Source organism: Oncorhynchus clarkii, chromosome 15, assembly GCF_045791955.1.
Source record: "Oncorhynchus clarkii lewisi isolate Uvic-CL-2024 chromosome 15, UVic_Ocla_1.0, whole genome shotgun sequence".
NCBI classification, from domain to species: domain Eukaryota; kingdom Metazoa; phylum Chordata; class Actinopteri; order Salmoniformes; family Salmonidae; genus Oncorhynchus; species Oncorhynchus clarkii.
This window is the reverse complement of record NC_092161.1, coordinates 1,425,974-1,452,671: the sequence shown is the minus strand read 5'-3', so window position 1 is coordinate 1,452,671 and position 26,698 is coordinate 1,425,974. Positions and strand designations below refer to the sequence as shown.

The 26,698-nt window shown below is 50.3% G+C and overlaps 2 protein-coding genes across 3 annotated transcripts in view; one reads left to right on the top strand and one right to left on the bottom strand.

The window, feature by feature from the left end:
- LOC139366864 (mitogen-activated protein kinase kinase kinase 22) overlaps window positions 1-26,698 on the bottom strand; it is a 98,097-nt gene that overhangs the window by 66,456 nt on the left and 4,943 nt on the right. For both annotated transcript variants that reach the window (XM_071104560.1, XM_071104561.1), the window contains exons 3-4: window positions 5,757-5,884; window positions 4,832-4,950 (exon numbers count right to left, since the gene is read on the bottom strand). In XM_071104560.1, the coding sequence (XP_070960661.1) occupies window positions 4,832-4,950; window positions 5,757-5,775 (138 nt within the window). In that variant the 5' untranslated portion in view covers window positions 5,776-5,884. The remainder of the gene's footprint in view (window positions 1-4,831; window positions 4,951-5,756; window positions 5,885-26,698) is intronic.
- On the top strand, window positions 17,732-23,732 carry LOC139366632 (protein PBMUCL2-like). Its single transcript, XM_071104308.1, has 2 exons — window positions 17,732-17,906; window positions 23,338-23,732. Exons 1-2 carry the CDS (start codon window positions 17,732-17,734, stop codon window positions 23,730-23,732), a joined length of 570 nt encoding a protein of 189 aa, XP_070960409.1.

The following is a 26,698-nucleotide window of genomic DNA, read 5'->3' as shown; positions in this document are numbered from 1 at the left end:
TCTAGGGTAGGGCCTAGGGGCAGGGTCTAGGGTAGGGCCTAGGGGCAGGGTCTAGGGTAGGGCCTAGGGGCAGGGTCTAGGGTAGGGCCTAGGGGCAGGGTCTAGGGTAGGGCCTAGGGCAGGGTCTAGGGCAGGGCCTAAGGCAGGGTCTAGGGCAGGGCCTAAGGCAGGATCTAGGGTAGTGCCTAAGGCAGGGTCTAGGGTAGGACCTAAGGTAGGGGCAGGGTCTAGGGTAGGATCTAAGGTAGGGTAAGGGTCTAGGGTAGGGGCCTAAGGCAGGGTTTAGGGTAGGGCCTAAGGTAGGGGCAGGGTCTAGGGTAGGGCCTAAGGGAGGGGCAGGGTCTAGGGTGGGGCCTAAGGCAGGGTCTAGGGTAGGGGCAGGGTCTAGGGTAGGGCCTAAGGGAGGGGCAGGGTCTAGGGTAGGGACTAAGGCAGGGTCTAGGGTAAGGCCTAAGGCAGGGTCTAGGGTAGGGCTTAAGGTAGGGGCAGGGTCTAGGGTAGGGCCTAAGGCAGGGTCTAGGGTTGGGCCTAAGGTAGTGGCAGGGTCTAGGGTAGGGCCTAAGCCAGGGTCTAGGGTAGGGCTTAAGGTAGGGGCAGGGTCTAGGCTAGGGCCTAAGGCAGGGTCTAGGCTAGGGCCTAAGGCAGGGTCTAGGCTAGGGCCTAAGGCAGGGTCTAGGCTAGGGCCTAAGGCAGGGACTAGGCTAGGGCCTAAGGCAGGGTCTAGGGTAGGGCCTAAGGCAGGGACAGGGTCTAGGGTAGGGCCTAAGGCAGGGTCGAGGGTATGGCCTAAGGTAGGGGCAGGGTCTAGGGTAGGGCCTAAGGTAGGGGCAGGGTCTAGGGTAGGGCCTAATGCAGGGTCTAGGGTAGGGCCTAAGGCAGGGTCTAGGGTGGGGCCTAAGGTAGGGGCAGGGTCTAGGGTGGGGCCTAAGGCAGGGTCTAGGGTAGGGCCTAAGGTAGGGGCAGGGTCTAGGGTAGGGCCTAAGGCAGGGTCTAGGGTAGGGCCTAAGGCAGGGGCAGGGTCTAGGGTAGGGCCTAATTCAGGGTCTATGGTAGGGCCTAAGGTGGGGCAGGGTCTAGGGTGGGGCCTAAGGTAGGGGCAGGGTCTAGGGTAGGGCCTAAGGCAGGGCCTAGGGTAGGGCCTAGGGTAGGGCCTAAGGCAGGGTCTAGGGTAGGGCCTAAGGCAGGGTCTAGGGTAGGGCCTAACGTAGGGGCAGGGTCTAGGGTAGGGCCTAAGGCAGGGTCTAGGGTAGGGCCTAAGGCAGGGGCAGGGTCTAGGGTAGGGCCTAATTCAGGGTCTATGGTAGGGCCTAAGGTGGGGCAGGGTCTAGGGTGGGGCCTAAGGTAGGGGCAGGGTCTAGGGTAGGGCCTAAGGCAGGGCCTAGGGTAGGGCCTAGGGTAGGGCCTAAGGCAGGGTCTAGGGTAGGGCCTAAGGCAGGGTCTAGGGTAGGGCCTAACGTAGGGGCAGGGTCTAGGGTAGGGCCTAAGGCAGGGTCTAGGGTAGGGCTTAAGGTAGGGGCAGGGTCTAGGGTGGGGCCTAAGGCAGGGTCTAGGGTAGGCCCTAAGGCAGGGTCTAGGGTAGGGCCTAAGGCAGGGTCTAGGGTAGGGCCTAAGGTAGGGGCAGGGTCTAGGGTGGGGCTTACGGTAGGGGCAGGGTCTAGGGTAGGGCCTAAGGCAGGGTCTAGGGTAGGGACTAAGGTAGGGGCAGGGTCTAGGGTGGGGCCTAAGGTAGGGTCTAGGGTAGGGATTAAGGTAGGGGCAGGGTCTAGGGTGGGGCCTAAGGCAGGGTCTAGGGTAGGCCCTAAGGCAGGGTCTAGGGTAGGGCCTAAGGCAGGGTCTAGGGTAGGGCCTAAGGCAGGGTCTAGGGTAGGGCCTAAGGTAGGGGCAGGGTCTAGGGTAGGGCCTAAGGCAGGGTCTAGGGTAGGGCCTAAGGCAGGGTCTAGGGTAGGGCCTAAGGCAGGGTCTAGGGTAGGGCCTAAGGTAAGGGCAGGGTCTAGGGTAGGGCTTAAGGCAGGGACAGGGTCTAGGGTAGGGCCTAAGGCAGGGTCTAGGGTAGGGCCAGGGTCTAGTGTAGGGCCTAAGGCAGGGTCTAGGGTAGGGCTTAAGGTAGGGGCATGGTCTAGGGTAGGGCCTAAGGTAGGGGAAGGGTCTAGGGTAGGGCCTAAGGCAGGGTCGAGGGTATGGCCTAAGGTAGGGGCTAGGGTCTAGGGTAGGGCCTAAGGTAGGGGCAGGGTCTAAGGTAGGGCCTAAGGCAGGGTCGAGGGTATGGCCTAAGGTAGGGGCAGGGTCTAGGGTAGGGCCTAATGCAGGGTCTAGGGTAGGGCCTAAGGCAGGGTCTAGGGTGGGGCCTAAGGTAGGGGCAGGGTCTAGGGTGGGGCCTAAGGCAGGGTCTAGGGTAGGGCCTAAGGTAGGGGCAGGGTCTAGGGTAGGGCCTAAGGCAGGGTCTAGGGTAGGGCCTAAGGTAGGGGCAGGGTCTAGGGTAGGGCCTAATTCAGGGTCTAGGGTAGGGCCTAAGGTAGGGGCAGGGTCTAGGGTGGGGCCTAAGGTAGGGGCAGGGTCTAGGGTAGGGCCTAAGGCAGGGCCTAGGGTAGGGCCTAAGGCAGGGTCTAGGGTAGGGCCTAAGGCAGGGTCTAGGGTAGGGCCTAAGGTAGGGGCAGGGTCTAGGGTAGGGCCTAAGGCAGGGTCTAGGGTAGGGCTTAAGGTAGGGGCAGGGTCTAGAGTGGGGCCTAAGGCAGGGTCTAGGGTAGGCCCTAAGGCAGGGTCTAGGGTAGGGCCTAAGGCAGGGTCTAGGGTAGGGCCTAAGGTAGGGGCAGGGTCTAGGGTGGGGCTTACGGTAGGGGCAGGGTCTAGGGTAGGGCCTAAGGCAGGGTCTAGGGTAGGGCCTAAGGTAGGGGCAGGGTCTAGGGTGGGGCCTAAGGTAGGGTCTAGGGTAGGGCTTAAGGTAGGGGCAGGGTCTAGGGTGGGGCCTAAGGCAGGGTCTAGGGTAGGCCCTAAGGCAGGGTCTAGGGTAGGGCCTAAGGCAGGGTCTAGGGTAGGGCCTAAGGTAGGAGCAGGGTCTAGGGTGGGGCTTACGGTAGGGGCAGGGTCTAGGGTAGGGCCTAAGGCAGGGTCTAGGGTAGGGCCTAAGGTAGGGGCAGGGTCTAGGGTAGGGCCTAAGGCAGGGTCTAGGGTAGGGCCTAAGGCAGGGTCTAGGGTAGGGCCTAAGGCAGAGTCTAGGGTAGGACCTAAGGCAGGGTCTAGGGTAGGGCCTAAGGTAGGGGCAGGGTCTAGGGTAGGGCCTAATGCAGGGTCTAGGGTAGGGCCTAAGGCAGGGTCTAGGGTAGGGCCTAAGGTAGGGGCAGGGTCTAGGGTGGGGCATAAGGTAGGGGCAGGGTCTAGGGTAGGGCCTAAGGCAGGGTCTAGGGTAGGGCCTAAGGTAGGGGCAGGGTCTAGGGTGGGGCCTAAGGTAGGGGCAGGGTCTAGGGTGGGGCCTAAGGCAGGGTCTAGGGTAGGGCCTAAGGCAGGGTCTAGGGTAGGGCCTAAGGCAGGGTCTAGGGTAGGGCCTAAGGCAGGGTCTAGGGTAGGGCCTAAGGTAGGGGCAGGGTCTAGGGTGGGGCCGAAGGCAGGGTCTAGGGTAGGGCCTAAGGCAGGGTCTAGGGTAGGGCCTAAGGCAGGGTCTAGGGTAGGGCCTAAGGCAGGGTCTAGGGTAGGGCCTAAGGCAGGGTCTAGGGTAGGGCCTAAGGCAGGGTCTAGGGTAGGGCCTAAGGCAGGGTCTAGGGTAGGGCCTAAGGCAGGGTCTAGGGTAGGGCCTAAGGCAGGGTCTAGGGTAGGGCCTAAGGCAGGGTCTAGGGTAGGGCCTAAGGCAGGGTCTAGGGTAGGGCCTAAGGCAGGGTCTAGGGTAGGGCCTAAGGCAGGGTCTAGGGTAGGGCCTAAGGCAGGGTCTAGGGTAGGGCCTAAGGCAGGGTCTAGGGTAGGGCCTAAGGCAGGGTCTAGGGTAGGGCCTAAGGCAGGGTCTAGGGTAGGGCCTAAGGCAGGGTCTAGGGTAGGGCCTAAGGCAGGGTCTAGGGTAGGGCCTAAGGCAGGGTCTAGGGTAGGGCCTAAGGCAGGGTCTAGGGTAGGGCCTAAGGCAGGGTCTAGGGTAGGGCCTAAGGCAGGGTCTAGGGTAGGGCCTAAGGCAGGGTCTAGGGTAGGGCCTAAGGCAGGGTCTAGGGTAGGGCCTAAGGCAGGGTCTAGGGTAGGGCCTAAGGCAGGGTCTAGGGTAGGGCCTAAGGCAGGGTCTAGGGTAGGGCCTAAGGCAGGGTCTAGGGTAGGGCCTAAGGCAGGGTCTGGGGTAGGGCCTAAGGCAGGGTCTAGGGTAGGGCCTAAGGCAGGGTCTAGGGTAGGGCCTAAGGCAGGGTCTAGGGTAGGGCCTAAGGCAGGGTCTAGGGTAGGGCCTAAGGTAGTGGCAGGGTCTAGGGTAGGGCCTAAGCCAGGGTCTAGGGTAGGGCTTAAGGTAGGGGCAGGGTCTATGCTAGGGCCTAAGGCAGGGTCTAGGCTAGGGCCTAAGGCAGGGTCTAGGGTAGGGCCTAAGGCAGAGTATAGGGTAGGGCCTAAGGCAGGGTCTAGGGTAGGGCCTAAGGCAGGGTCTAGGGTAGGGCCTAAGGCAGGGTCTAGGGTGGGGCCTAAGGCAGGGTCTAGGGTAGGGCCTAAGGCAGGGTCTAGGGTGGGGCCTAAGGCAGGGTCTAGGCTAGGGCCTAAGGCAGGGTCTAGGGTAGGGCCTAAGGCAGAGTATAGGGTAGGGCCTAAGGCAGAGTATAGGGTAGGGCCTAAGGCAGGGTCTAGGGTAGGGCCTAAGGTAGGGGCGTAAGATATGTACCTGTTTGTACAGCAAGGTCCTGGGCTTGGGTTTGTGGCTACTGCTGTCGTGTTGCTGGGCGTAGCAGCGACCCAGAGCTGCCAGGTCCTTCATGATGGAGTTCAGCGCCTCCTCGTCATCTAGAGGAACACAGGGAGACAGAGAAATGTTACAAACAACGCTCTACTACAGAGTCACATCAATTAGGGAACAAATAGACAGACAGACATGTTATAGAGATGTCCTACATACAGTTGAAGTCAGAAGTTTACATACACTTTGTCTTGTTAACATACTATGGTTTTGGCAAGTCGGTTAGGACATCTACTTTGTGCATGACACAAGTCATTTTTCCAACAATTGTTTACAGACAGATTATTTCACTTATAATTCACTGTATCACAATTCCAGTGGGTCAGAAGTTTACATACACTAAGTTGACTGTGCCTTTAAAGAGCTTGGAAAATTCCAGAAAATGATGTCATGGCTTTAGAAGCTTCTGACAGGCTAATTGACATCATTTGAGTCAATTGGAGGTGCACCTGTGGATGTATTTCAAGGCCTACCTTCAAACTCAGGTACAAAAGTATCTATATCCACAGTAAAACGAGTCCTATATCGAAAGTACCTGAAAGGCCGCTCAGCAAGGAAGAAGCCACTGCTCCAAAACCGCCATAAAAAAGCCAGACTACGGTTTGCAACTGCACATGGGGACAAAGACTGTACTTTTTGGAGAAATGTCCTCTGGTCTGATGAAACTTTTTGGCCATAATGACCATCGTTATGTTTAGAGGAAAAAGGGGGAGGCTTGCAAGCCGAAGAACACCATCCCAACCATGAAGCACAGACGTGTTTGTGTTGAGTGCGTGTGCTGCTGCATGGGATAACATGGGAAACAGGCTGAGTGTGTGTGTGCTGTAGGACATGTTGTTGTCATGCTACTCACCCATGTTTACTGTCATCATCAGGAAGTGATCTTGTTGAATTTCGTGCTCAACTCCTCCGGTCGGCTCCGAGCTCAACTCCTCCGGTCGGCTCCGAGCTCAACTCCTCCGGTCGGGTAAAGTCTTCACCCTGAGAGAAAGGACAAACCCACAGGTGTAAAGTACATGGACCACATTACAATACAAGGGTCTTTATCAATAGGATGCTCATCTCATGTCCTCTATCGATGTTCTTCAGCCCTACACTGTGTTACTAGTCGTCAGGCACTTCCATCCCTACAGGGATAACACGTCGTGGTCGAGCTGGACAATACGTCCACGGTGGCAGACATCGACCACCAAGGAGGAATACACTCCTGTCAACTTCACTTGCTACGGAGCAGCGATCAGAGGTCTCTCAGAGGTACACCTGCCAGGCAGACTGAACCGAGATGCGGATTTACTGTCGCGAGGGAACCCTCTGCCAGGGGTGTGGCGATTTCATCCCGAAATCGTCGAGGTGATGTGGGGGCGTTGACATGACCCCCCCCTCCTCCTTACTAGACATGACCCCCCCCCCCTCCTCCTCTGGACCAGACATGACCCCCCTCCTCTGGACCAGACATGACCCCCCCCCCCTCCTTACCAGACATGACCCCCCCCCCCCTCCTCTCCTCCTTACCAGACATGACCCCCCCCCCCTCCCCTCCTCCTTACCAGACATGACCCCCCCCCCCCTCCCCTCCTCCTTACCAGACATGCCCCCCTCTCCTCCCTCCTTCTTACCAGACATGCCCCCCTCTCCTCCCTCCTTACCAGACATGCCCCCCTCTCCTCCCTCCTTACCAGACATGCCCCCCTCTCCTCCCTCCTTACCAGACATGCCCCCCTCTCCTCCCTCCTTACCAGACATGCCCCCCTCTCCTCCCTCCTTACCAGACATGCCCCCCTCTCCTCCCTCCTTACCAGACATGCCCCCCTCTCCTCCCTCCTTACCAGACATGCCCCCCTCTCCTCCCTCCTTACCAGACATGCCCCCCTCTCCTCCCTCCTTACCAGACATGCCCCCCTCTCCTCCCTCCTTACCAGACATGCCCCTCCTCCTTCTCCTTACCAGACATGCCCCTCCTCCTTACCAGACATGCTCCTCCTCCTTACCAGACATGCCCCTCCTCCTTACCAGACATGCCCCTCCTCCTTACCAGACATGCTCCTCCTCATTACCAGACATGACCCCCCCCCTCCTCCTTACCAGACATGCACCCCCCCTCCTTACCAGACATGACCCCCCTCCTCCTCATTACCAGACATGCCCCCCCCCCCTCCTTACCAGACATGACCCCCCCCCCCTCCTTACCAGACATGACCCCCCTCCTCATTACCAGACATGCCCCTCCTCCTTACCAGACATGCCCCCCCTCCTCCTTACCAGACATGCCCCTCCTCCTTACCAGACATGCCCCTCCTCCTTACCAGACATGCCCCTCCTCCTTACCAGACATGCCCCTCCTCCTTACCAGACATGCCCCTCCTCCTTACCAGACATGCCCCTCCTCCTTACCAGACATGCCCCTCCTCCTTACCAGACATGCCCCTCCTCCTTACCAGACATGCCCCTCCTCCTTACCAGACATGCCCCTCCTCCTTACCAGACATGCCCCTCCTCCTTACCAGAGATGACCCCCCTCCTCCTCATTACCAGACATGCTCCTCCTCATTACCAGACATGACTCCCCCTCCTCTGGACCAGACATGACCCCCCCCCCCCCCCTCCTCCTTACCAGACATGCCCCTCCTCCTTACCAGAGATGACCCCCCTCCTCCTCATTACCAGACATGGCTCCTCCTCATTACCAGACATGACTCCCCCTCCTCTGGACCAGACATGACCCCCCCCCCTCCTCCTCATTACCAGACATGCCCCCTCCCTCCTTACCAGACATGCCTCCCCCCTCCTCCTTACCAGACATGCCTCTCCTCCTTACCAGACATGCCCCCCCCCCCCCCTTACCAGACATGCCCCCCCTCCTTACCAGACATGACCCCCATCCTCCTCATTACCAGACATGCCCCCCCTCCTTACCAGACATGACCCCCCCCCCCTCCCTCCCTCCTTACCAGACATGCCAAACACCTTACCAGACATGCCCCCCCCCCTCCTCCTCCTTACCAGACATGCCCCCCCTCCTGCTCCTTACCAGACATTGACCCCCCCCCTCCTCACCAGAAATTTCCCCCCCCCTTACCAGACATTGAACCCCCCTTCCTCCTTACCAGACATGACCCCCCTCCTCCTCCTTACCAGACATGCCCCCCCCCCTAAAGGGAACACTTAAACAACAACACATGTAACTCCAAGTCAATCACACTTCTGTGAAATCAAACTGTCCACGTAGGAAGCAACACTGATTGACAATAAATTTCACATGCTGTTGTGCAAATGGAATAGACAACAGGTGGAAATTATAGGCAATTAGCAAGACACCCCCAATAAAGGAGTGGTTCTGCAGGTGGTGACCACAGACCACTTCTCAGTTCCTATGCTTCCTGGCTGATGTTTTGGTCACTTTTGAATGCTGGCGGTGCTTTCATTCTAGAGGTAGCATGAGACAGAGTCTACAACATGTAGTGTCCAGAGCATGGAGGCACTACCAGGAGACAGGCCAGTACATCAGGAGACGTGGAGGAGGCCGTATGAGGGCAACAACCCAGCAGCAGGACCGCTACCTCCGCCTTTGTGCAAGGAGCAGGAGGAGCACTGCCAGAGCCCTGCAAAATGACCTCTAGCAGGCCACAAATGTGAATGTGTCTGCTCAAACGGTCAGAAACAGACTCCATGAGGGTGGAATGAGGGCCCGACGTCCACAGGTGGGGGTTGTGCTTACAGCCCAACACCGTGCAGGACATTTGGCATTTGCCAGAGAACACCAAGATTGGCAAATTCGCCACTGGCGCCCTGTGCTCTTCACAGATGAAAGCAGGTTCACACTGAGCACATGTGACAGACGTGACAGAGTCTGGAGACGCCGTGGAGAACGTTCTGCTGCCTGCAACATCCTCCAGCATGACCGGTTTGGCGGTGGGTCAGTCATGGTGTGGGGTGGCATTTCTTTGGGGGGGCCGCACAGCCCTCCATGTGCTCGCCAGATGTAGCCTGACTGCCATTATGTACCGAGATGAGATCCTCAGACCCCTTGTGAGACCATATGCTGGTGCGGTTGGCCCTGGGTTCCTCCTAATGCAAGACAATGCTAGATCTCATGTGGCTGGAGTGTGTCAGCAGTTCCTGCAAGAGGAAGGCATTGATGCTATGGACTGGCCCGCCCGTTCCCCAGACCTGAATCCAATTGAGCACATCTGGTACATCATGTCTCGCTCCATCCACCAACGCCATGTTGCACCACAGACTGTCCAGGAGTTGGCGGATGCTTTAGTCCAGGTTTGGGAGGAGATCCCTCAGGAGACCATCCGCCACCTTATCAGGAGCATGCCCAGGCGTTGTAGGGAGGTCATACAGGTACGTGGAGGCCACACACACTACTGAGCCTGATTTTGACTTGTTTTAAGGACATTACATCAAAGTTGGATCAGCCTGTAGTGTGGTGTTCCACTTTAATTTTGAGTGTGACTCCAAATCCAGACCTCCATGGGTTGATACATTTGATTTCCATTGATAATTTGTGTGATTTTGTTGTCAGCACATTCAACTATGTAAAGAAAAAATATTTAATAAGAATATTTAATTCATTCAGATCTAGGATGTGTTATTTTAGTGTTCCCTTTATTTTTTTTGAGCAATGTAGTACAGATATATAGTACAGTCCATATATATAGTACAGATATAGTACAGTCCATATATATAGTACAGTCCATACTATACTATATTGACCAAATACTTATTTTCCACCATAATTTGCAAATAAATTCATTACAAATCCTACAATGTGATTTTCTGGATTTTTTTTACAGGTCTCTCATCTTTTTAAGTGGGAGAACTTGCACAATTGGTGGCTGACTAAATACTTTTTTGCCCCACTGTATATAGTTAACAGATCATGAGGTATAATGACACTGGTGTAATCTGTATTATACATATATATATATATATATATATATATATATATATATATATATATATATATATATATATATATATAGTTAACAGATCATAGGGTCTGACAGGAAGCATATGTAGGTCTAGAAGGGTCTAAAATGGCCACTTTCATTAGGATTTAAATGGTTTGTGATACAAGTGTAAAAGGCATTTCAAACATCCTTTACTCCCAATTAAGTTTGTGAGAGAACTGCCAGAACAATCTGAGATACCGAAAATATTTCCATCTCCAGCTGGCGTGGAATCGCCCAGATGTGACGCTAATCTGTATCAGCGTGGGCTTCACTTCCTGGAAGGAGAGCTGGAGAACGTAATGGAATCATTAGTAAGGGGTGTGGTTAGAACTCTGGCTACTCACGACCACCACTACCTCACACACTGACGTATGCCGCTTCCTTCCGCGCTGCACTCCGACAGCCAGGGATGACATCACCACTTGGAATGAGTTGTCATTTGAAGAAAGTGGTTTTGTTACGGGACATGAGAGCCTCTAACAGGACTGAGAAAGTAAAAAGTGAATAGATTCACATGGGATTGATCGAGGGGGAATAAAAAGGTTTCACACACACGTCCCTCACACGTCCCTCACATACACAAATGCATGGGCGCAAGCATGCGCACGGTGACCAACACACACACACGTTCTTTCAGCTCTCTTACATCACTCATTAAATAAACATTTCTTCATCTGTCTCTCAGGGTATTTCCCCACTCCTCTCATCAGAGCAGAACAGTGGAGAGGCAGACAGAGAGGCAGACACACACACACACACAGAGAGAGAGAGGCAGAGAGACAGAGAGAGAGGCACAGAGAGAGAGGCACAGAGAGAGAGAGAGGCAGAGACAAAGAGAGAGGCAGACACAGAGAGAGAGAGAGAGAGCGAGAGAGAGGCAGAGAGAGGCAGAGAGAGAGAGGCAGAGAGAGAGAGGCAGAGAGAGAGAGGCAGAGAGAGAGAGGCAGAGAGAGAGAGGCAGAGAGAGAGAGGCAGAGAGAGAGAGGCAGAGAGAGAGAGAGAGAGAGAGAGGCAGAGAGAGAGAGAAAGCAAGACAAAAAGGCAGAGAGAAATGAGATAGATTGAGAGAGCGACAAAGAAAGAACAAGTTAGTTCTCTCTTTAACTGCATCCCCCACCAGCTCTGAACACCATGACATCATGTTTACATAATTATTCTCAGAAGGAGCCACAAGAAAACATCTCTCCTCCCCTCCTCAGGAACCAAGAAAACATCTCTCCTCCACCAGAGCCAAGACAACATCTCTCCTCTCCCTCCCCCAGAGCCAAGACAACACACATCTCTCCCCTCCTCCAGAACCAAGACAACACACATCTCTCCCCTCCTCCAGAACCAAGACAACACACATCTCTCCCCTCCTCCAGAACCAAGACAACATCTCTCCTCCCCTCTCTACCCTCCTCTCCTCCAGAACCAAGAAAATCTCTCCTCTCCCTCCCCCAGAGCCAAGACAACAGACCTCTCCCCTCCCTCCCCTCCCCTCCTCCAGAACCAAGAAAACATCTCTCCTTCCCTCTCTACTCTCCTCCAGAACCAAGAAAACATCTCTACTCTCCTCTCCTTCAGAACAAAGAAAACATCTCTCCTCTCCCTGCCCCAGAGCCAAGACAACACACATCTCTCCCCTCCCTCCCTCCCCTCCTCCAGAACCAAGACAACATATCTACTCCCCTCTCTACCCTCCCCTCCTCCAGAACCAAGAAAATCTCTCCTCTCCCTCCCCCAGAGCCAAGACAACACACTTCTCCCCTCCCTGCCCTCCTCCAGAACCAAGAAAACATCTCTCCTTCCCTCTCTACTCTCCTTCAGAACCAAGAAAACATCTACTCTGCTCTCCTTCAGAACAAAGACAACATCTATCCTCTCCCTCCCCCAGAGCCAAGACAACACATCTCTCCTCCCCTCTCTCCTCTCCTCCAGAACCAAGACAACATCTCTACCCTCCCCTCCTCCAGAACCAAGAAAATCTATCCTCTCCTCCCCCAGAGCCAAGACAACACACCTCTCCCCTCCTTCCCCTCCTCCAGAACCAAGAAAACATCTCTACTCTCCCTGCCCTCCTCCAGAACCAAGAAAACATATCTACCCTCCCTCCCCTCCTCCAGAACCAAGAAAACATCTCTACCCTCCCTCCCCTCCTCCAGAACCAAGAAAACATCTCTACCCTCCCTCCCCTCCTCCAGAACCAAGAAAACATCTCTACCCTCCCTCCCCTCCTCCAGAACCAAGAAAACATCTCTACCCTCCCTCCCCTCCTCCAGAACCAAGAAAACATCTCTACCCTCCCTCCTCTCCCCCAGAGCCAAGACAACATCTCTACCCTCCCTCCTCTCCCCCAGAGCCAAGACAACATCTCTACCCTCCTCTCCCCCAGAGCCAAGACAAATCTATTCTGATTATAAAAGTTAACATGTTTGTCACAATTCTAGAACACTCAGTTTCCATTCTCCAATAAGGCAGCCTGCAACACACAAAACACACGTCAACAAACAGACCAGAGAGAGACAGAGAGAGAGAGAGAGAGACAGAGAGAGAGAGAGAGAGAGTTGACGCTAACCAATAAAACCAGGCCTATGTTGGGAGTGCCAGAGAGTTTTGCGATGAAGATTACATACAGATGACATAATTGAAAAAACTGGAGACCCACTACCAGTGTATTACAGACTGGAGACCCACTACCAGTGTATTACAGACTGGAGACCCACTACCAGTGTATTACAGACTGGAGACCCACTACCAGTGTATTACAGACTGGAGACCCACTACCAGTGTATTACAGACTGGAGACCCACTACCAGTGTATTACAGACTGGAGACCCACTACCAGTGTATTACAGACTGGAGACCCACTACCAGTGTATTACAGACTGGAGACCCACTACCAGTGTATTACAGACTGGAGACCCACTACCAGTGTATTACAGACTGGAGACCCACTACCAGTGTATTACAGACTGGAGACCCACTACCAGTGTATTACAGACTGGAGACCCACTACCAGTGTATTACAGACTGGAGACCCACTACCAGTGTATTACAGACTGGAGACCCACTACCAGTGTATTACAGACTGGAGACCCACTACCAGTGTATTACAGACTGGAGACCCACTACCAGTGTATTACAGACTGGAGACCCACTACCAGTGTATTACAGACTGGAGACCCACTACCAGTGTATTACAGACTGGCGACCCACTACCAGTATATTACAGACTGGAGACCCACTACCAGTGTATTACAGACTGGAGACCCACTACCAGTGTATTACAGACTGGAGACCCACTACCAGTATATTACAGACTGGAGACCCACTACCAGTGTATTACAGACTGGAGACCCACTACCAGTGTATTACAGACTGGAGACCCACTACCAGTATATTACAGACTGGAGACCCACTACCAGTGTATTACAGACTGGAGACCCACTACCGTATTAGAGACTGGAGACCCACTACCAGTGTATTACAGACTGGAGACCCACTACCAGTGTATTACAGACTGGAGACCCACTACCGTATTAGAGACTGGAGACCCACTACCAGTGTATTAGAGACTGGAGACCCACTACCAGTGTATTACAGACTGGAGACCCACTACCAGTGTATTACAGACTGGAGACCCACTACCAGTGTATTACAGACTGGAGACCCACTACCAGTGTATTACAGACTGGAGACCCACTACCAGTGTATTACAGACTGGAGACCCACTACCGTATTAGAGACTGGAGACCCACTACCAGTGTATTACAGACTGGAGACCCACTACCAGTATATTACAGACTGGAGACCCACTACCGTATTAGAGACTGGCGACCCACTACCGTATTACAGACTGGAGACCCACTACCAGTGTATTAGAGACTGGCGACCCACTACCAGTATATTACAGACTGGAGACCCACTACCAGTGTATTACAGACTGGAGACCCACTACCAGTGTATTACAGCCTGGCGACCCACTACCAGTGTATTACAGCCTGGCGACCCACTACCAGTGTATTACAGACTGGCGACCCACTACCAGTGTATTACAGACTGGCGACCCACTACCAGTATATTACAGACTGGAGACCCACTACCAGTGTATTACAGACTGGAGACCCACTACCAGTGTATTACAGACTGGAGACCCACTACCAGTGTATTACAGACTGGCGACCCACTACCAGTGTATTACAGACTGGAGACCCACTACCAGTGTATTACAGACTGGAGACCCACTAGCAGTGTATTACAGACTGGAGACCCACTAGCAGTGTATTACAGACTGGAGACCCACTAGCAGTGTATTACAGACTGGAGACCCACTAGCAGTGTATTACAGACTGGAGACCCACTACCAGTGTATTACAGACTGGAGACCCACTACCAGTGTATTACAGACTGGAGACCCACTACCAGTGTATTACAGACTGGAGACCCACTACCAGTGTATTACAGACTGGAGACCCACTACCAGTGTATTACAGACTGGAGACCCACTACCAGTGTATTACAGACTGGAGACCCACTACCAGTGTATTACAGACTGGAGACCCACTACCAGTGTATTACAGACTGGAGACCCACTACCAGTGTATTACAGACTGGAGACCCACTACCAGTGTATTACAGACTGGAGACCCACTACCAGTGTATTACAGACTGGAGACCCACTACCAGTGTATTACAGACTGGAGACCCACTACCAGTGTATTACAGACTGGAGACCCACTACCAGTGTATTACAGACTGGAGACCCACTACCAGTGTATTACAGACTGGAGACCCACTACCAGTGTATTACAGACTGGAGACCCACTACCGTATTAGAGACTGGCGACCCACTACCAGTATATTACAGACTGGAGACCCACTACCAGTGTATTACAGACTGGAGACCCACTACCAGTGTATTACAGACTGGAGACCCACTACCAGTGTATTACAGACTGGAGACCCACTACCAGTATATTACAGACTGGAGACCCACTACCGTATTAGAGACTGGCGACCCACTACCGTATTACAGACTGGAGACCCACTACCAGTGTATTACAGACTGGAGACCCACTACCAGTGTATTACAGACTGGCGACCCACTACCAGTGTATTACAGACTGGAGACCCACTACCAGTGTATTACAGACTGGCGACCCACTACCAGTGTATTACAGACTGGAGACCCACTACCAGTGTATTACAGACTGGAGACCCACTACCAGTGTATTACAGACTGGAGACCCACTACCGTATTAGAGACTGGCGACCCACTACCAGTGTATTACAGACTGGCGACCCACTACCAGTGTATTACAGACTGGAGACCCACTACCAGTGTATTACAGACTGGAGACCCACTACCAGTGTATTACAGACTGGCGACCCACTACCAGTGTATTACAGACTGGCGACCCACTACCAGTGTATTACAGACTGGAGACCCACTACCAGTGTATTACAGACTGGAGACCCACTACCAGTATATTACAGACTGGAGACCCACTACCAGTGTATTACAGACTGGCGACCCACTACCAGTGTATTACAGACTGGCGACCCACTACCAGTGTATTACAGACTGGAGACCCACTACCAGTGTATTACAGACTGGAGACCCACTACCAGTATATTACAGACTGGAGACCCACTACCAGTGTATTACAGACTGGAGACCCACTACCAGTGTATTACAGACTGGAGACCCACTACCAGTGTATTACAGACTGGAGACCCACTACCAGTGTATTACAGACTGGAGACCCACTACCAGTGTATTACAGACTGGCGACCCACTACCAGTGTATTACAGACTGGAGACCCACTACCAGTGTATTACAGACTGGAGACCCACTACCAGTATATTACAGACTGGAGACCCACTACCGTATTAGAGACTGGCGACCCACTACCGTATTACAGACTGGAGACCCACTACCAGTGTATTACAGACTGGAGACCCACTACCAGTATATTACAGACTGGAGACCCACTACCGTATTAGAGACTGGCGACCCACTACCGTATTACAGACCGGTGACCAACTAGTGTATTACAGACCGGTGACCAACTAGTGTATTACAGACCGGTGACCAACTAGTGTATTACAGACCGGTGACCAACTAGTGTATTACAGACCGGTGACCAACTAGTGTATTACAGACCGGTGACCAACTAGTGTATTACAGACTGGCGACCCACTACCGTATTAGAGACTGGCGACCCACTACCGTATTACAGACCGGTGACCAACTAGTGTATTACAGACCGGTGACCAACTAGTGTATTACAGACCGGTGACCAACTAGTGTATTACAGACCGGTGACCAACTAGTGTATTACAGACTGGAGACTAAATAGTTTATTAGAGATTGAAATCTAAATACTAAACTAAGTGTCCAAAACATTAGGAACACCTGCTCTTTCCATTACATAGACTGACCAGGTGAATCCAGACTGAACATGTGATGATGTTCCTAATGTTTTGTACGCAGTGTTTAATACTATATTACAAGTATAAATATTAGATGACCAATTCAGTTGTACGGCACAATAGTTAATCTCGCAGCGTTCATACGAAAACATAAAACTCAGACTGGAGTAAAACCTATCTGTCAAGACGCAGACAGACTAACAAAGGAACCTAGTAGGCTAGCAGATCATCATAGTAACAGACACATTCACAATAATCACACCGACGTTCTCCAGTCAGATACAGTAGAAGATTGATCTGAGAACCCTGATAGAACCCTGCTGTCTACCATCTCTCTGGCTGAGTAGAAACATCTTTCCCCCCTGATAGAACCCTGCTGTCTACCATCTCTCTGGCTGAGTAGAAACATCTTTCCCCTGGTAGAACCCTGCTGTCTACCATCTCTCTGGCTGAGTAGAAACATCTTTCCCCCCTGATAGAACCCTGCTGTCTACCATCTCTCTGGCTGAGTAGAAACATCTTTCTCCCCTGATAGAACCCTGCTGTCTACCATCTCTCTGGCTGAGTAGAAACATCTTTCCCCCCTGATAGAACCCTGCTGTCTACCATCTCTCTGGCTGAGTAGAAACATCTTTCCCCCCTGATAGAACCCTGCTGTCTACCATCTCTCTGGCTGAGTAGAAACATCTTTCTCCCCTGATAGAACCCTGCTGTCTACCATCTCTCTGGCTGAGTAGAAACATCTTTCTCCCCTGATAGAACCCTGCTGTCTACCATCTCTCTGGCTGAGTAGAAACATCTTTCCCCCCTGATAGAACCCTGCTGTCTACCATCTCTCTGGCTGAGTAGAAACATCTTTCCCCCCTGATAGAACCCTGCTGTCTACCATCTCTCTGGCTGAGTAGAAACATCTCCCCCTGAGATGAAGCTAACAGGCCATCTATAGATTAGAGCTGTTCTTTCCATTACACTAGGATGTTGGTGACATGTTATCACAAACACATTCATTGTGTTATTCCTCCCATATTAAGCTATGCAGAGCAGGACTTGGGTAAATTCCAGGTGACAAGAGATGCTAGTTAGGAACGGCACAGTCTCATGATTCGGTTTATTTTTGAAAGCTTCCTCATGGAAAAACACCCATCTTAGGACAAGTTATCTTCATCCTAGAGTCATTTCAGGAAGGTTAACAGAAATTCAAAAAATAAATATTTGAAAAAAAGCGCCATTTTTTTCAATGACTTTTCAATAAACTGAAAAGTCAATTTCTGAAGTTTAAATTCGAATCACTTCTTGAATTGACCCTACTGCAGCGGCTTATACGGTCTCATCGCTGCTACTCCCCAACGGGCTCGGGAGAGGCGAAGGTCGAGTGATGCGTCCTCCTAAACATGTCCCTTCTAACCGCGCTTCTTAACACCCGCCAGCTTAACCCGGAAGCCAGCCGCACCAATGTGTCGGAGGAAACACTGTTCAACTGACAACCGGGGTTCAACCTGCAGGCGCACGACCCGCCACAAGGAGTCGCTAGAGCACGATGAGCCAAGGAAACCCCCCCCTACGGCAAAACCCTCTCCAAACCCAGACGACGCTGGGCCAATTGTGGTACCGCCCTATCGGACCTCCGGTCACCACCGGTTGTGACACAGCCTGAGATCGACCGTGGGTCTGTAGTGACGCCTCAAGCGCTGAGATGCAGTGCCTTAGACCGCTGCACTACTCGGGAGGCCACGTTGCTCCACTTTTATCAAGGGGCTCAACACGTGTGCCATGAAAACAACCCCCCCACACACCACCACCAACCAGCCTGCAACATTGACATGCGGCATGATGGATGTATATATACACGTGGTTTTCTCCATTAGTTTCAAGGTACGACAAGTTGAACATTCTTTTACGGGTCTTTGGGCACCAATGTTGTGCTGGACTGTCAGTTGACTAACTGCAACCCGTCTGTTGCTCTGAACAATGTGTCAGACTCCTTTGTCGTATTTCATCAATGACCCGTTTCGACCTCTGGCCCGCAGTTGGCTGGATGTCCTTTGGTTAGTGGACCATTCTTGATATACACGGGAAACTGTTGAGCATGAAAAACCCAGCAGCATTGCCGTTCTTGACACAAACCGGTGCGCCTGGCACCTACTACCAAACCCAGTTCAAAGGCACTTCAATATTTTGTCTTGCCCATTCATCCTCTGAATGACACACACACAATCCATGTCTCAATTGTCTCTAAGCTTAAAAATCATTATTTAACCTGTCTCCTCTCCTTCATCTATACTGCTTAAAATATATATATTATATATATATATATATATATATATATATAATATAATAATATAATAATATATATATATATATAATATAATAATATAATAATATATATATATATATATAATATTATATATATATAATATAATATAATATATATATAATATATATATAATATATATATATATATAATATATAATATATATATGCAAGTCCTGCCTCTCCCATCTCCTCATTGGTTTATAGAAGCAGGTACCCATGTGCCATCTCCTCATTGGTTATACCCACGTGGGTGATTGAAAGACGTTTTGCCGGTAGTCATGGTAATACTATGAAAGTTTAGATGCCAATCACCATATAAGTTCAAAGATGAAAAAGCCTGGAAGGAAGAGAGATGACTAGAAACGATTTGGTTAACCGTTTTATGTGTGGATTAATTCGCAGAGTAGAGGACCTTGTGCATTTCAGGTCAAATAACAACTCAATGTTTATATCCCAGGACACATTAGCTAGCAACAGCAAGCTAGCTAAAAAGGACAAATTAGCTAGCAAGGGCAAGCTAACTAGCTAAATTGCCATAAATGTTTTTCGAACTGTTCCCAAATTAACGCAGTTTGTTTTGATATTTTAACCTGGGTGTCGTGATCGCGTTTGGTGTGGGGGGACAAAATACACGTATGCATGATGAGCACGCGTGCAGCCGGTTTGGGTTCCGTGTAAGAGAGGAGTTTTCTATACAGGTCAATGTGAGTGTGTTGAATTTGGTTAACAAAAATGTAATGGCTTATTTTCTACTTGTGGCTTATTAGAAGTTTTGTAAATTATTAGGTTGTTACCAGTGTACTGGTAAACAAAAAAACACTTCATATCTGAGTTGTGCCTGTTATCACACTTGTATCAGCCCTCTCATTGGCTAGAATGGTCCCACCTGATCTTGCCTCCTCCCGCCTGATCTTGCCTCCTCCCACCTGATCTTGCCTCCTCCCACCTGATCTTGCCTCCTCCCACCTGATCTTGCCTCCTCCCACCTGATCTTGCCTCCTCCCACCTGATCTTGCCTCCTCCCACCTAATCTTGCCTCCTCCCACCTAATCTTGCCTCCTTCTGACTGCCTTACATTTCTGAAGCTTTTTATTTTCATCGTTAGAGCGGCCAGTGGAGTATCTGGCCAATATAACGGATAGTCTGTGGCTCTAGTCTCTGCTGCTGCAGTGAAATTCATTTATAGAACAATGGGTTCCTTGTGGTTAAATGACTCCACAGCTCTCCAAAAGACAAACCTTTTTTAAAAAGGAAAACAGCCTTTTCTAAAGAACGTTATCTACCTTCCTGTTGTTTTCTGTAGCGTTTAATTATTTAAAATCTGTTCCTTTTCCCGCCAACATTCTATTAGGTTTGGCTTTGGACTGAGGGAATGCAAAATCAGAAATGATGTTTGGGGTTTTCAAGCGCAAATGAACGCTGTGACACCACTATTACGTCATGCTGTCATCTAGAGACAAATGGAGCTACCAGCTGCTTTCCTTGAAAAATAGTTGGCAACAGTGACTGAACTCTGCTGTGCTGTGCTGAACTCTGCTGTGCTGTGCTGTGCTGAACTCTGCTGTGCTGTGCTGTGCTGAACTCTGCTGTGCTGTGCTGTGCTGAACTCTGCTGTGCTGTGCTGTGCTGTGCTGAACTCTGCTGTGCTGTGCTGTGCTGAGCTGAACTCTGCTGTGCTGTGCTGAGCTGAACTCTGCTGTGCTGTGCTGTGCTGAACTCTGCTGTGCTGTGCTGTGCTGAACTCTGTTGTGCTGTGCTGTGCTGAACTCTGTTGTGCTGTGCTGTGCTGAACTCTGCTGTGCTGTGCTGAACCCTGCTGTGCTGTGCTGTGCTGAACCCTGCTGTGCTGAACTCTGCTGTGCTGTGCTGAACTCTGCTGTGCTGTGCTGAACTCTGCTGTGCTGTGCTGAACTCTGCTGTGCTGTGCTGAACTTTGATGTCCAAACTTGTATAACTTAGACATCTATGATTGGATCAGATTTGGTCTGGTCCGGACCAACCAAATGTGGTCATGTTTAGGGGCGGAGCTCATTAAAACAAGCCCGTGTGCAGAATAACACCGAAATTTGCAAAAGGAGGATATTGTATATTTCTACCTTTGTACCTATTTAGGAAGCATCACCACGAGGAGAATGACATTCATATCCATCATTATGTGTTGCTGTGTACTACAGATCAGGGACCCATGATGACATTCATATCCATCATTATGTGTTGCTGTGTACTACAGATCAGGGACCCATGATGACATTAATATCCATCATTATGTGTTGCTGTGAACTACAGATCAGGGACCCATGATGACATTCATATCCATCATTATGTGTTGCTGTGAACTACAGATCAGGGACCCATGATGACATTCATATCCATCATTATGTGTTGCTGTGAACTACAGATCAGGGACCCATGATGACATTCATATCCATCATTATGTGTTGCTGTGAACTACAGATCAGGGACCCATGATGACATTCCGTTACCGTAATTCCGTTAACGGGTGTAAATCCACTTCTCTTACTGTAGTTCAGACATCTTTAAATTAATCTTAATTCGCAGCAAATATTTAAACAGGGTTTTTAGAAAACATAGACTGAAATTCTGTTATCAAACTTTGAATTTGCACAGTTCTTCAAGTAAATGCATTCCAGTAAAATGTATTTTAGTAAAATGTTTAAATTGTTAAAAGTCGTCCTTGTGCATGGAGTTGTATAGTTTGTTAAACTTTTAAATCAATGCCTCTTGTTTGGTGTCTCAGCGCAATGCAATTACCGTGGGGGTGGTGTCTGGTCACTAGGGACAAGCAGACTCCGGTGATGTCACCAGAGGAGAGGCTACAGTACCGGGGACACGCAGTAGAACTAAACACTGTTACCACGGAGACAGAAGCCTAAACACTCCAGCTCATGACTATCCTAACTCCTCAGAGGAGAACGCTCTCTTTCTCTTCCTCTGAATCAGATGGTTACTCACGCAAAAGCCACGGGGAGATTGTGGTGAGAGTTCATAGCAAGGCTAAAGAAAACACTGCTGTTCTCCCCCTAGAAAGTTAAGTTAGTGTCAGCGTCTCTAGAAAGATTAAATCTATTCAAAGACCCTGGAAATATACTGAAAAAAATAGCAATGCAACATTTAAGATGTCACTGAGTTACAGTTCTTAAGAAAATCTGTTCATTTAAATGCATTGATTAGGCCCTAATCTATGGATTTTACATGACTGGCAATACAGGTATGCACCTTTAAAAAATGGCATTGGCATGGATCAGAAAATCAGTCAGTATCTGGTGTGATCAGAAAACCAGTCAGTATCTGGTGTGATCAGAAAACCAGTCAGTATCTGGTGTGATCACCATTTGCCTCGTGAAAACCAGTCAGTATCTGGTGTGATCAGAAAACCAGTCAGTATCTGGTGTGATCACCATTTGCCTCGTGAAAACCAGTCAGTATCTGGTGTGATCACCATTTGCCTCGTGAAAACCAGTCAGTATCTGGTGTGATCACCATTTGCCTCGTGAAAACCAGTCAGTATCTGGTGTGATCAGAAAACCAGTCAGTATCTGGTGTGATCACCATTTGCCTCGTGCAGCGTGACACATCTCCTTCTCATAGAGTTGATCAGGCTGTTGATTGTGGCCTGATGTCCCACTCCTCTTCAATGGTTGTGAGAAGTTGCTGGATATTGGAGGGAACTGGAACACGCTGACGTACACGTCGATCCAGAGCATCCCAAACATGCTCAATGGGTGACCTGTCTGAGTATGCAGGCCAGAACTGGGACATTTCCAGCTTCTAGGAATTGTGCCCAGATCCTTGTGACATGGGGCCTTGGATTATTATGCTGAAAAATTAGGTGATGGCAGCGAAAGATTGTTGTGCCAATGGACCTCAAGATCTCGTCATGGTATCCCTGAGCATTCAAATTGTCATCGATAAAATGTGATTGTGTTGTCTGTAGCTTATGCCTGACCATACCATATGGGGTACTCTGTTCACAACGTTGACATCAGCAAACCACACGCCCACACAACGCCATACACATGGTCTGTGGTTGTGAAGCCAGATGGACGTTCTGCCAAATTCTCTAAAACGACATTGGAGCCGGCTAATGGTAGAGAAATGAGCATTCAATTATCTGGCAACAGCTCTGGTGGACATTCCTGCAGTCAGCATACCAATTGCACACTTCATCAAAACTTAAGACATCTGTGACAAAACTGCACATTTGAGAATGGCCTTTTATTGTCCCCAACACAAGGTGAACCTGTGTAAAGAGCATGCTCTTTAACCAGCTTCTTGATATACCACACCTGTCAGGTGGATGGATTATTTTGGTAGAAAGGAAAAATGCTCACTAACAGAGGATGTAAACAAATTTGTTCACAAAATGTTAGACAAATAAGCTTTTTGAGCACTTTAAACATTTCTGGGATCTTTTATTTCAGCTCATGAAACATGGGACCAACACTTTACATGTTGCGTTTATATTTTTGTTCAGTATACATGAGGGAAGGGACAACGGAGTCAAGTCCAGCCATTCGTTTAAACAAGAAAAGATGACAAGGTCCTAACTATTAACTAGCCTAGAGCTAGTCTGCCCTCCTCACTGAGACGAGGGAGTCTGGATAACCCCACCTCACTGAGACCAGGGAGTCTGGATAACACCACCTCACTGAGACCAGGGAGTCTGGAGAACACCACCTCACTGAGACCAGGGAGTCTGGAGAACACCACCTAACTGAGACCAGGGAGTCTGGAGAACACCACCTCACTGAGACCAGGGAGTCTGGAGAACACCACCTCACTGAGACCAGGGAGTCTGGAGAACACCACCTCACTGAGACCAGGGAGTCTGGAGAACACCACCTCACTGAGACCAGGGAGTCTGGAGAACACCACCTCACTGAGACCAGGGAGTCTGGAGAACACCACCTCACTGAGACCAGGGAGCCTGGAGAACACCACCTCACTGAGACCAGGGAGCCTGGAGAACCCCACCTCACTGAGACCAGGGAGCCTGGAGAACACCACCTCACTGAGACCAGGGAGTCTGGAGAACACCATCTCACTGAGACCAGGGAGCCTGGAGAACCCCACCTCACCGAGACCAGGGAGCCTGGAGAACCCCACCTTCTCAGACTAGAATGCTAGTCTGCCCACCTCACCAAGACCAGGGAGTCTGGAGAACCCCACCTCACCGAGACCAGGGAGTCTGGAGAACCCCACATCACCGAGACCAGGGAGTCTGGAGAACCCCACCTCAGAATCTTTCATTAACAGTATACATAAAGCTGGACTTGGTAGAGGTGTGGCCTGCTGGGAGACACTGTAGAGGTCAGAGGGTAGGGGACTGTCCTCATCCATCAAAACAGCACTGGAAACCTCTGTTTCCATCTCTGTCCTATTGTGTAATTGCAGACCTACCACTGTTATCAGTTAATGGACTGTTTTGGTTGTCATGTCACTCGACTGAGGCGGTTTGACAGTTCAACTCTCCATCTTGGACAGTTAACCAGCATCACTACTCTGGCTCTTGTTTTTTATTTAACTAGACAAGTCAGTCTTCAACAGATCGCTGTCCGCACCCTCCCGCCCGACTAGCATCAATACTCTGGACGGTTCTGACTTAGAATATGTGGCCAACAACAAATACCTAGGTATCTGGTTAGACTGTAAACTCTCCTTCCAGACTCACATTAACCATCTCCAATCCAACATTAAATACATGATTCCATATGTGTTATGTCATAGTTAGATTACAATGATCTACATCTACAAGATCTACAATGTAGAAAACAGTAAAATAAAGAAAAACCCTTGAATGAGTAGATGTGTCCAAACTTTGGACTGGTACTGTATAATCATCTATAGGCCAGGCTCACAGTCCCTACAGAGACACAGCAGGAAAAGGGTTAGACAGTTCTCAGTAAGGAGAGGAGTCAGTAGGAAAAGGGTTAGACAGTTCTCAGTGAGGAGTCAGTAGGAAAAGGGTTAGACAGTTCTCAGTGAGGAGAGGAGTCAGTAGGAAAAGGGTTAGACAGTCCTCAGTGAGGAGTCAGTAGGAAAAGGGTTAGACAGTTCTCAGTGAGGAGAGGAGTCAGTAGGAAAAGGGTTAGACAGTTCTCAGTAAGGAGAGGAGACAGTAGGAAAAGGGTTAGACAGTTCTCAGTGAGGAGAGGAGACAGTAGGAAAAGGGTTAGACAGTTCTCAGTGAGGAGAGGAGACAGTAGGAAAAGGGTTAGACAGTTCTCAGTGAGGAGAGGAGTCAGTAGGAAAAGGGTTAGACAGTTCTCAGTGAGGAGAGGAGACAGTAGGAAAAGGGTTAGACAGTTCTCAGTGAGGAGTCAGTAGGAAAAGGGTTAGACAGTTCTCAGTGAGGAGAGGAGTCAGTAGGAAAAGGGTTAGACAGTTCTCAGTGAGGAGAGGAGTCAGTAGGAAAAGGGTTAGACAGTTCTCAGTGAGGAGACAGTAGGAAAAGGGTTAGACAGTTCTCAGTGAGGAGAGGAGTCAGTAGGAAAAGGGTTAGACAGTCCTCAGTGAGGAGTCAGTAGGAAAAGGGTTAGACAGTTCTCAGTGAGGAGAGGAGACAGTAGGAAAAGGGTTAGACAGTTCTCAGTAAGGAGAGGAGTCAGTAGGAAAAGGGTTAGACAGTTCTCAGTGAGGAGAGGAGTCAGTAGGAAAAAGGTTAGACAGTTATCAGTAAGGAGAGGAGACAGTAGGAAAAGGGTTAGACAGTTCTCAGTGAGGAGAGGAGACAGTAGGAAAAGGGTTAGACAGTTCTCAGTAAGGAGAGGAGTCAGTAGGAAAAGGGTTAGACAGTTCTCAGTGAGGAGAGGAGTCAGTAGGAAAAGGGTTAGACAGTTCTCAGTGAGGAGTCAGTAGGAAAAGGGTTAGACAGTTCTCAGTGAGGAGTCAGTAGGAAAAGGGTTAGACAGTTCTCAGTGAGGAGAGGAGTCAGTAGGAAAAGGGTTAGACAGTTCTCAGTGAGGAGAGGAGTCAGTAGGAAAAGGGTTAGACAGTTCTCAGTAAGGAGAGGAGTCAGTAGGAAAAGGGTTAGACAGTTCTCAGTGAGGAGTCAGTAGGAAAAGGGTTAGACAGTTCTCAGTGAGGAAAGGAGTCAGTAGGAAAAGGGTTAGACAGTCCTCAGTGAGGAGTCAGTAGGAAAAGGGTTAGACAGTTCTCAGTGAGGAGAGGAGTCAGTAGGAAAAGGGTTAGACAGTTCTCAGTAAGGAGAGGAGACAGTAGGAAAAGGGTTAGACAGTTCTCAGTGAGGAGAGGAGACAGTAGGAAAAGGGTTAGACAGTTCTCAGTGAGGAGAGGAGACAGTAGGAAAAGGGTTAGACAGTTCTCAGTGAGGAGAGGAGTCAGTAGGAAAAGGGTTAGACAGTTCTCAGTGAGGAGAGGAGACAGTAGGAAAAGGGTTAGACAGTTCTCAGTGAGGAGTCAGTAGGAAAAGGGTTAGACAGTTCTCAGTGAGGAGAGGAGTCAGTAGGAAAAGGGTTAGACAGTTCTCAGTGAGGAGAGGAGTCAGTAGGAAAAGGGTTAGACAGTTCTCAGTGAGGAGACAGTAGGAAAAGGGTTAGACAGTTCTCAGTGAGGAGAGGAGTCAGTAGGAAAAGGGTTAGACAGTCCTCAGTGAGGAGTCAGTAGGAAAAGGGTTAGACAGTTCTCAGTGAGGAGAGGAGACAGTAGGAAAAGGGTTAGACAGTTCTCAGTAAGGAGAGGAGTCAGTAGGAAAAGGGTTAGACAGTTCTCAGTGAGGAGAGGAGTCAGTAGGAAAAAGGTTAGACAGTTATCAGTAAGGAGAGGAGACAGTAGGAAAAGGGTTAGACAGTTCTCAGTGAGGAGAGGAGACAGTAGGAAAAGGGTTAGACAGTTCTCAGTAAGGAGAGGAGTCAGTAGGAAAAGGGTTAGACAGTTCTCAGTGAGGAGAGGAGTAAGTAGGAAAAGGGTTAGACAGTTCTCAGTGAGGAGTCAGTAGGAAAAGGGTTAGACAGTTCTCAGTGAGGAGTCAGTAGGAAAAGGGTTAGACAGTTCTCAGTGAGGAGAGGAGTCAGTAGGAAAAGGGTTAGACAGTTCTCAGTGAGGAGAGGAGTCAGTAGGAAAAGG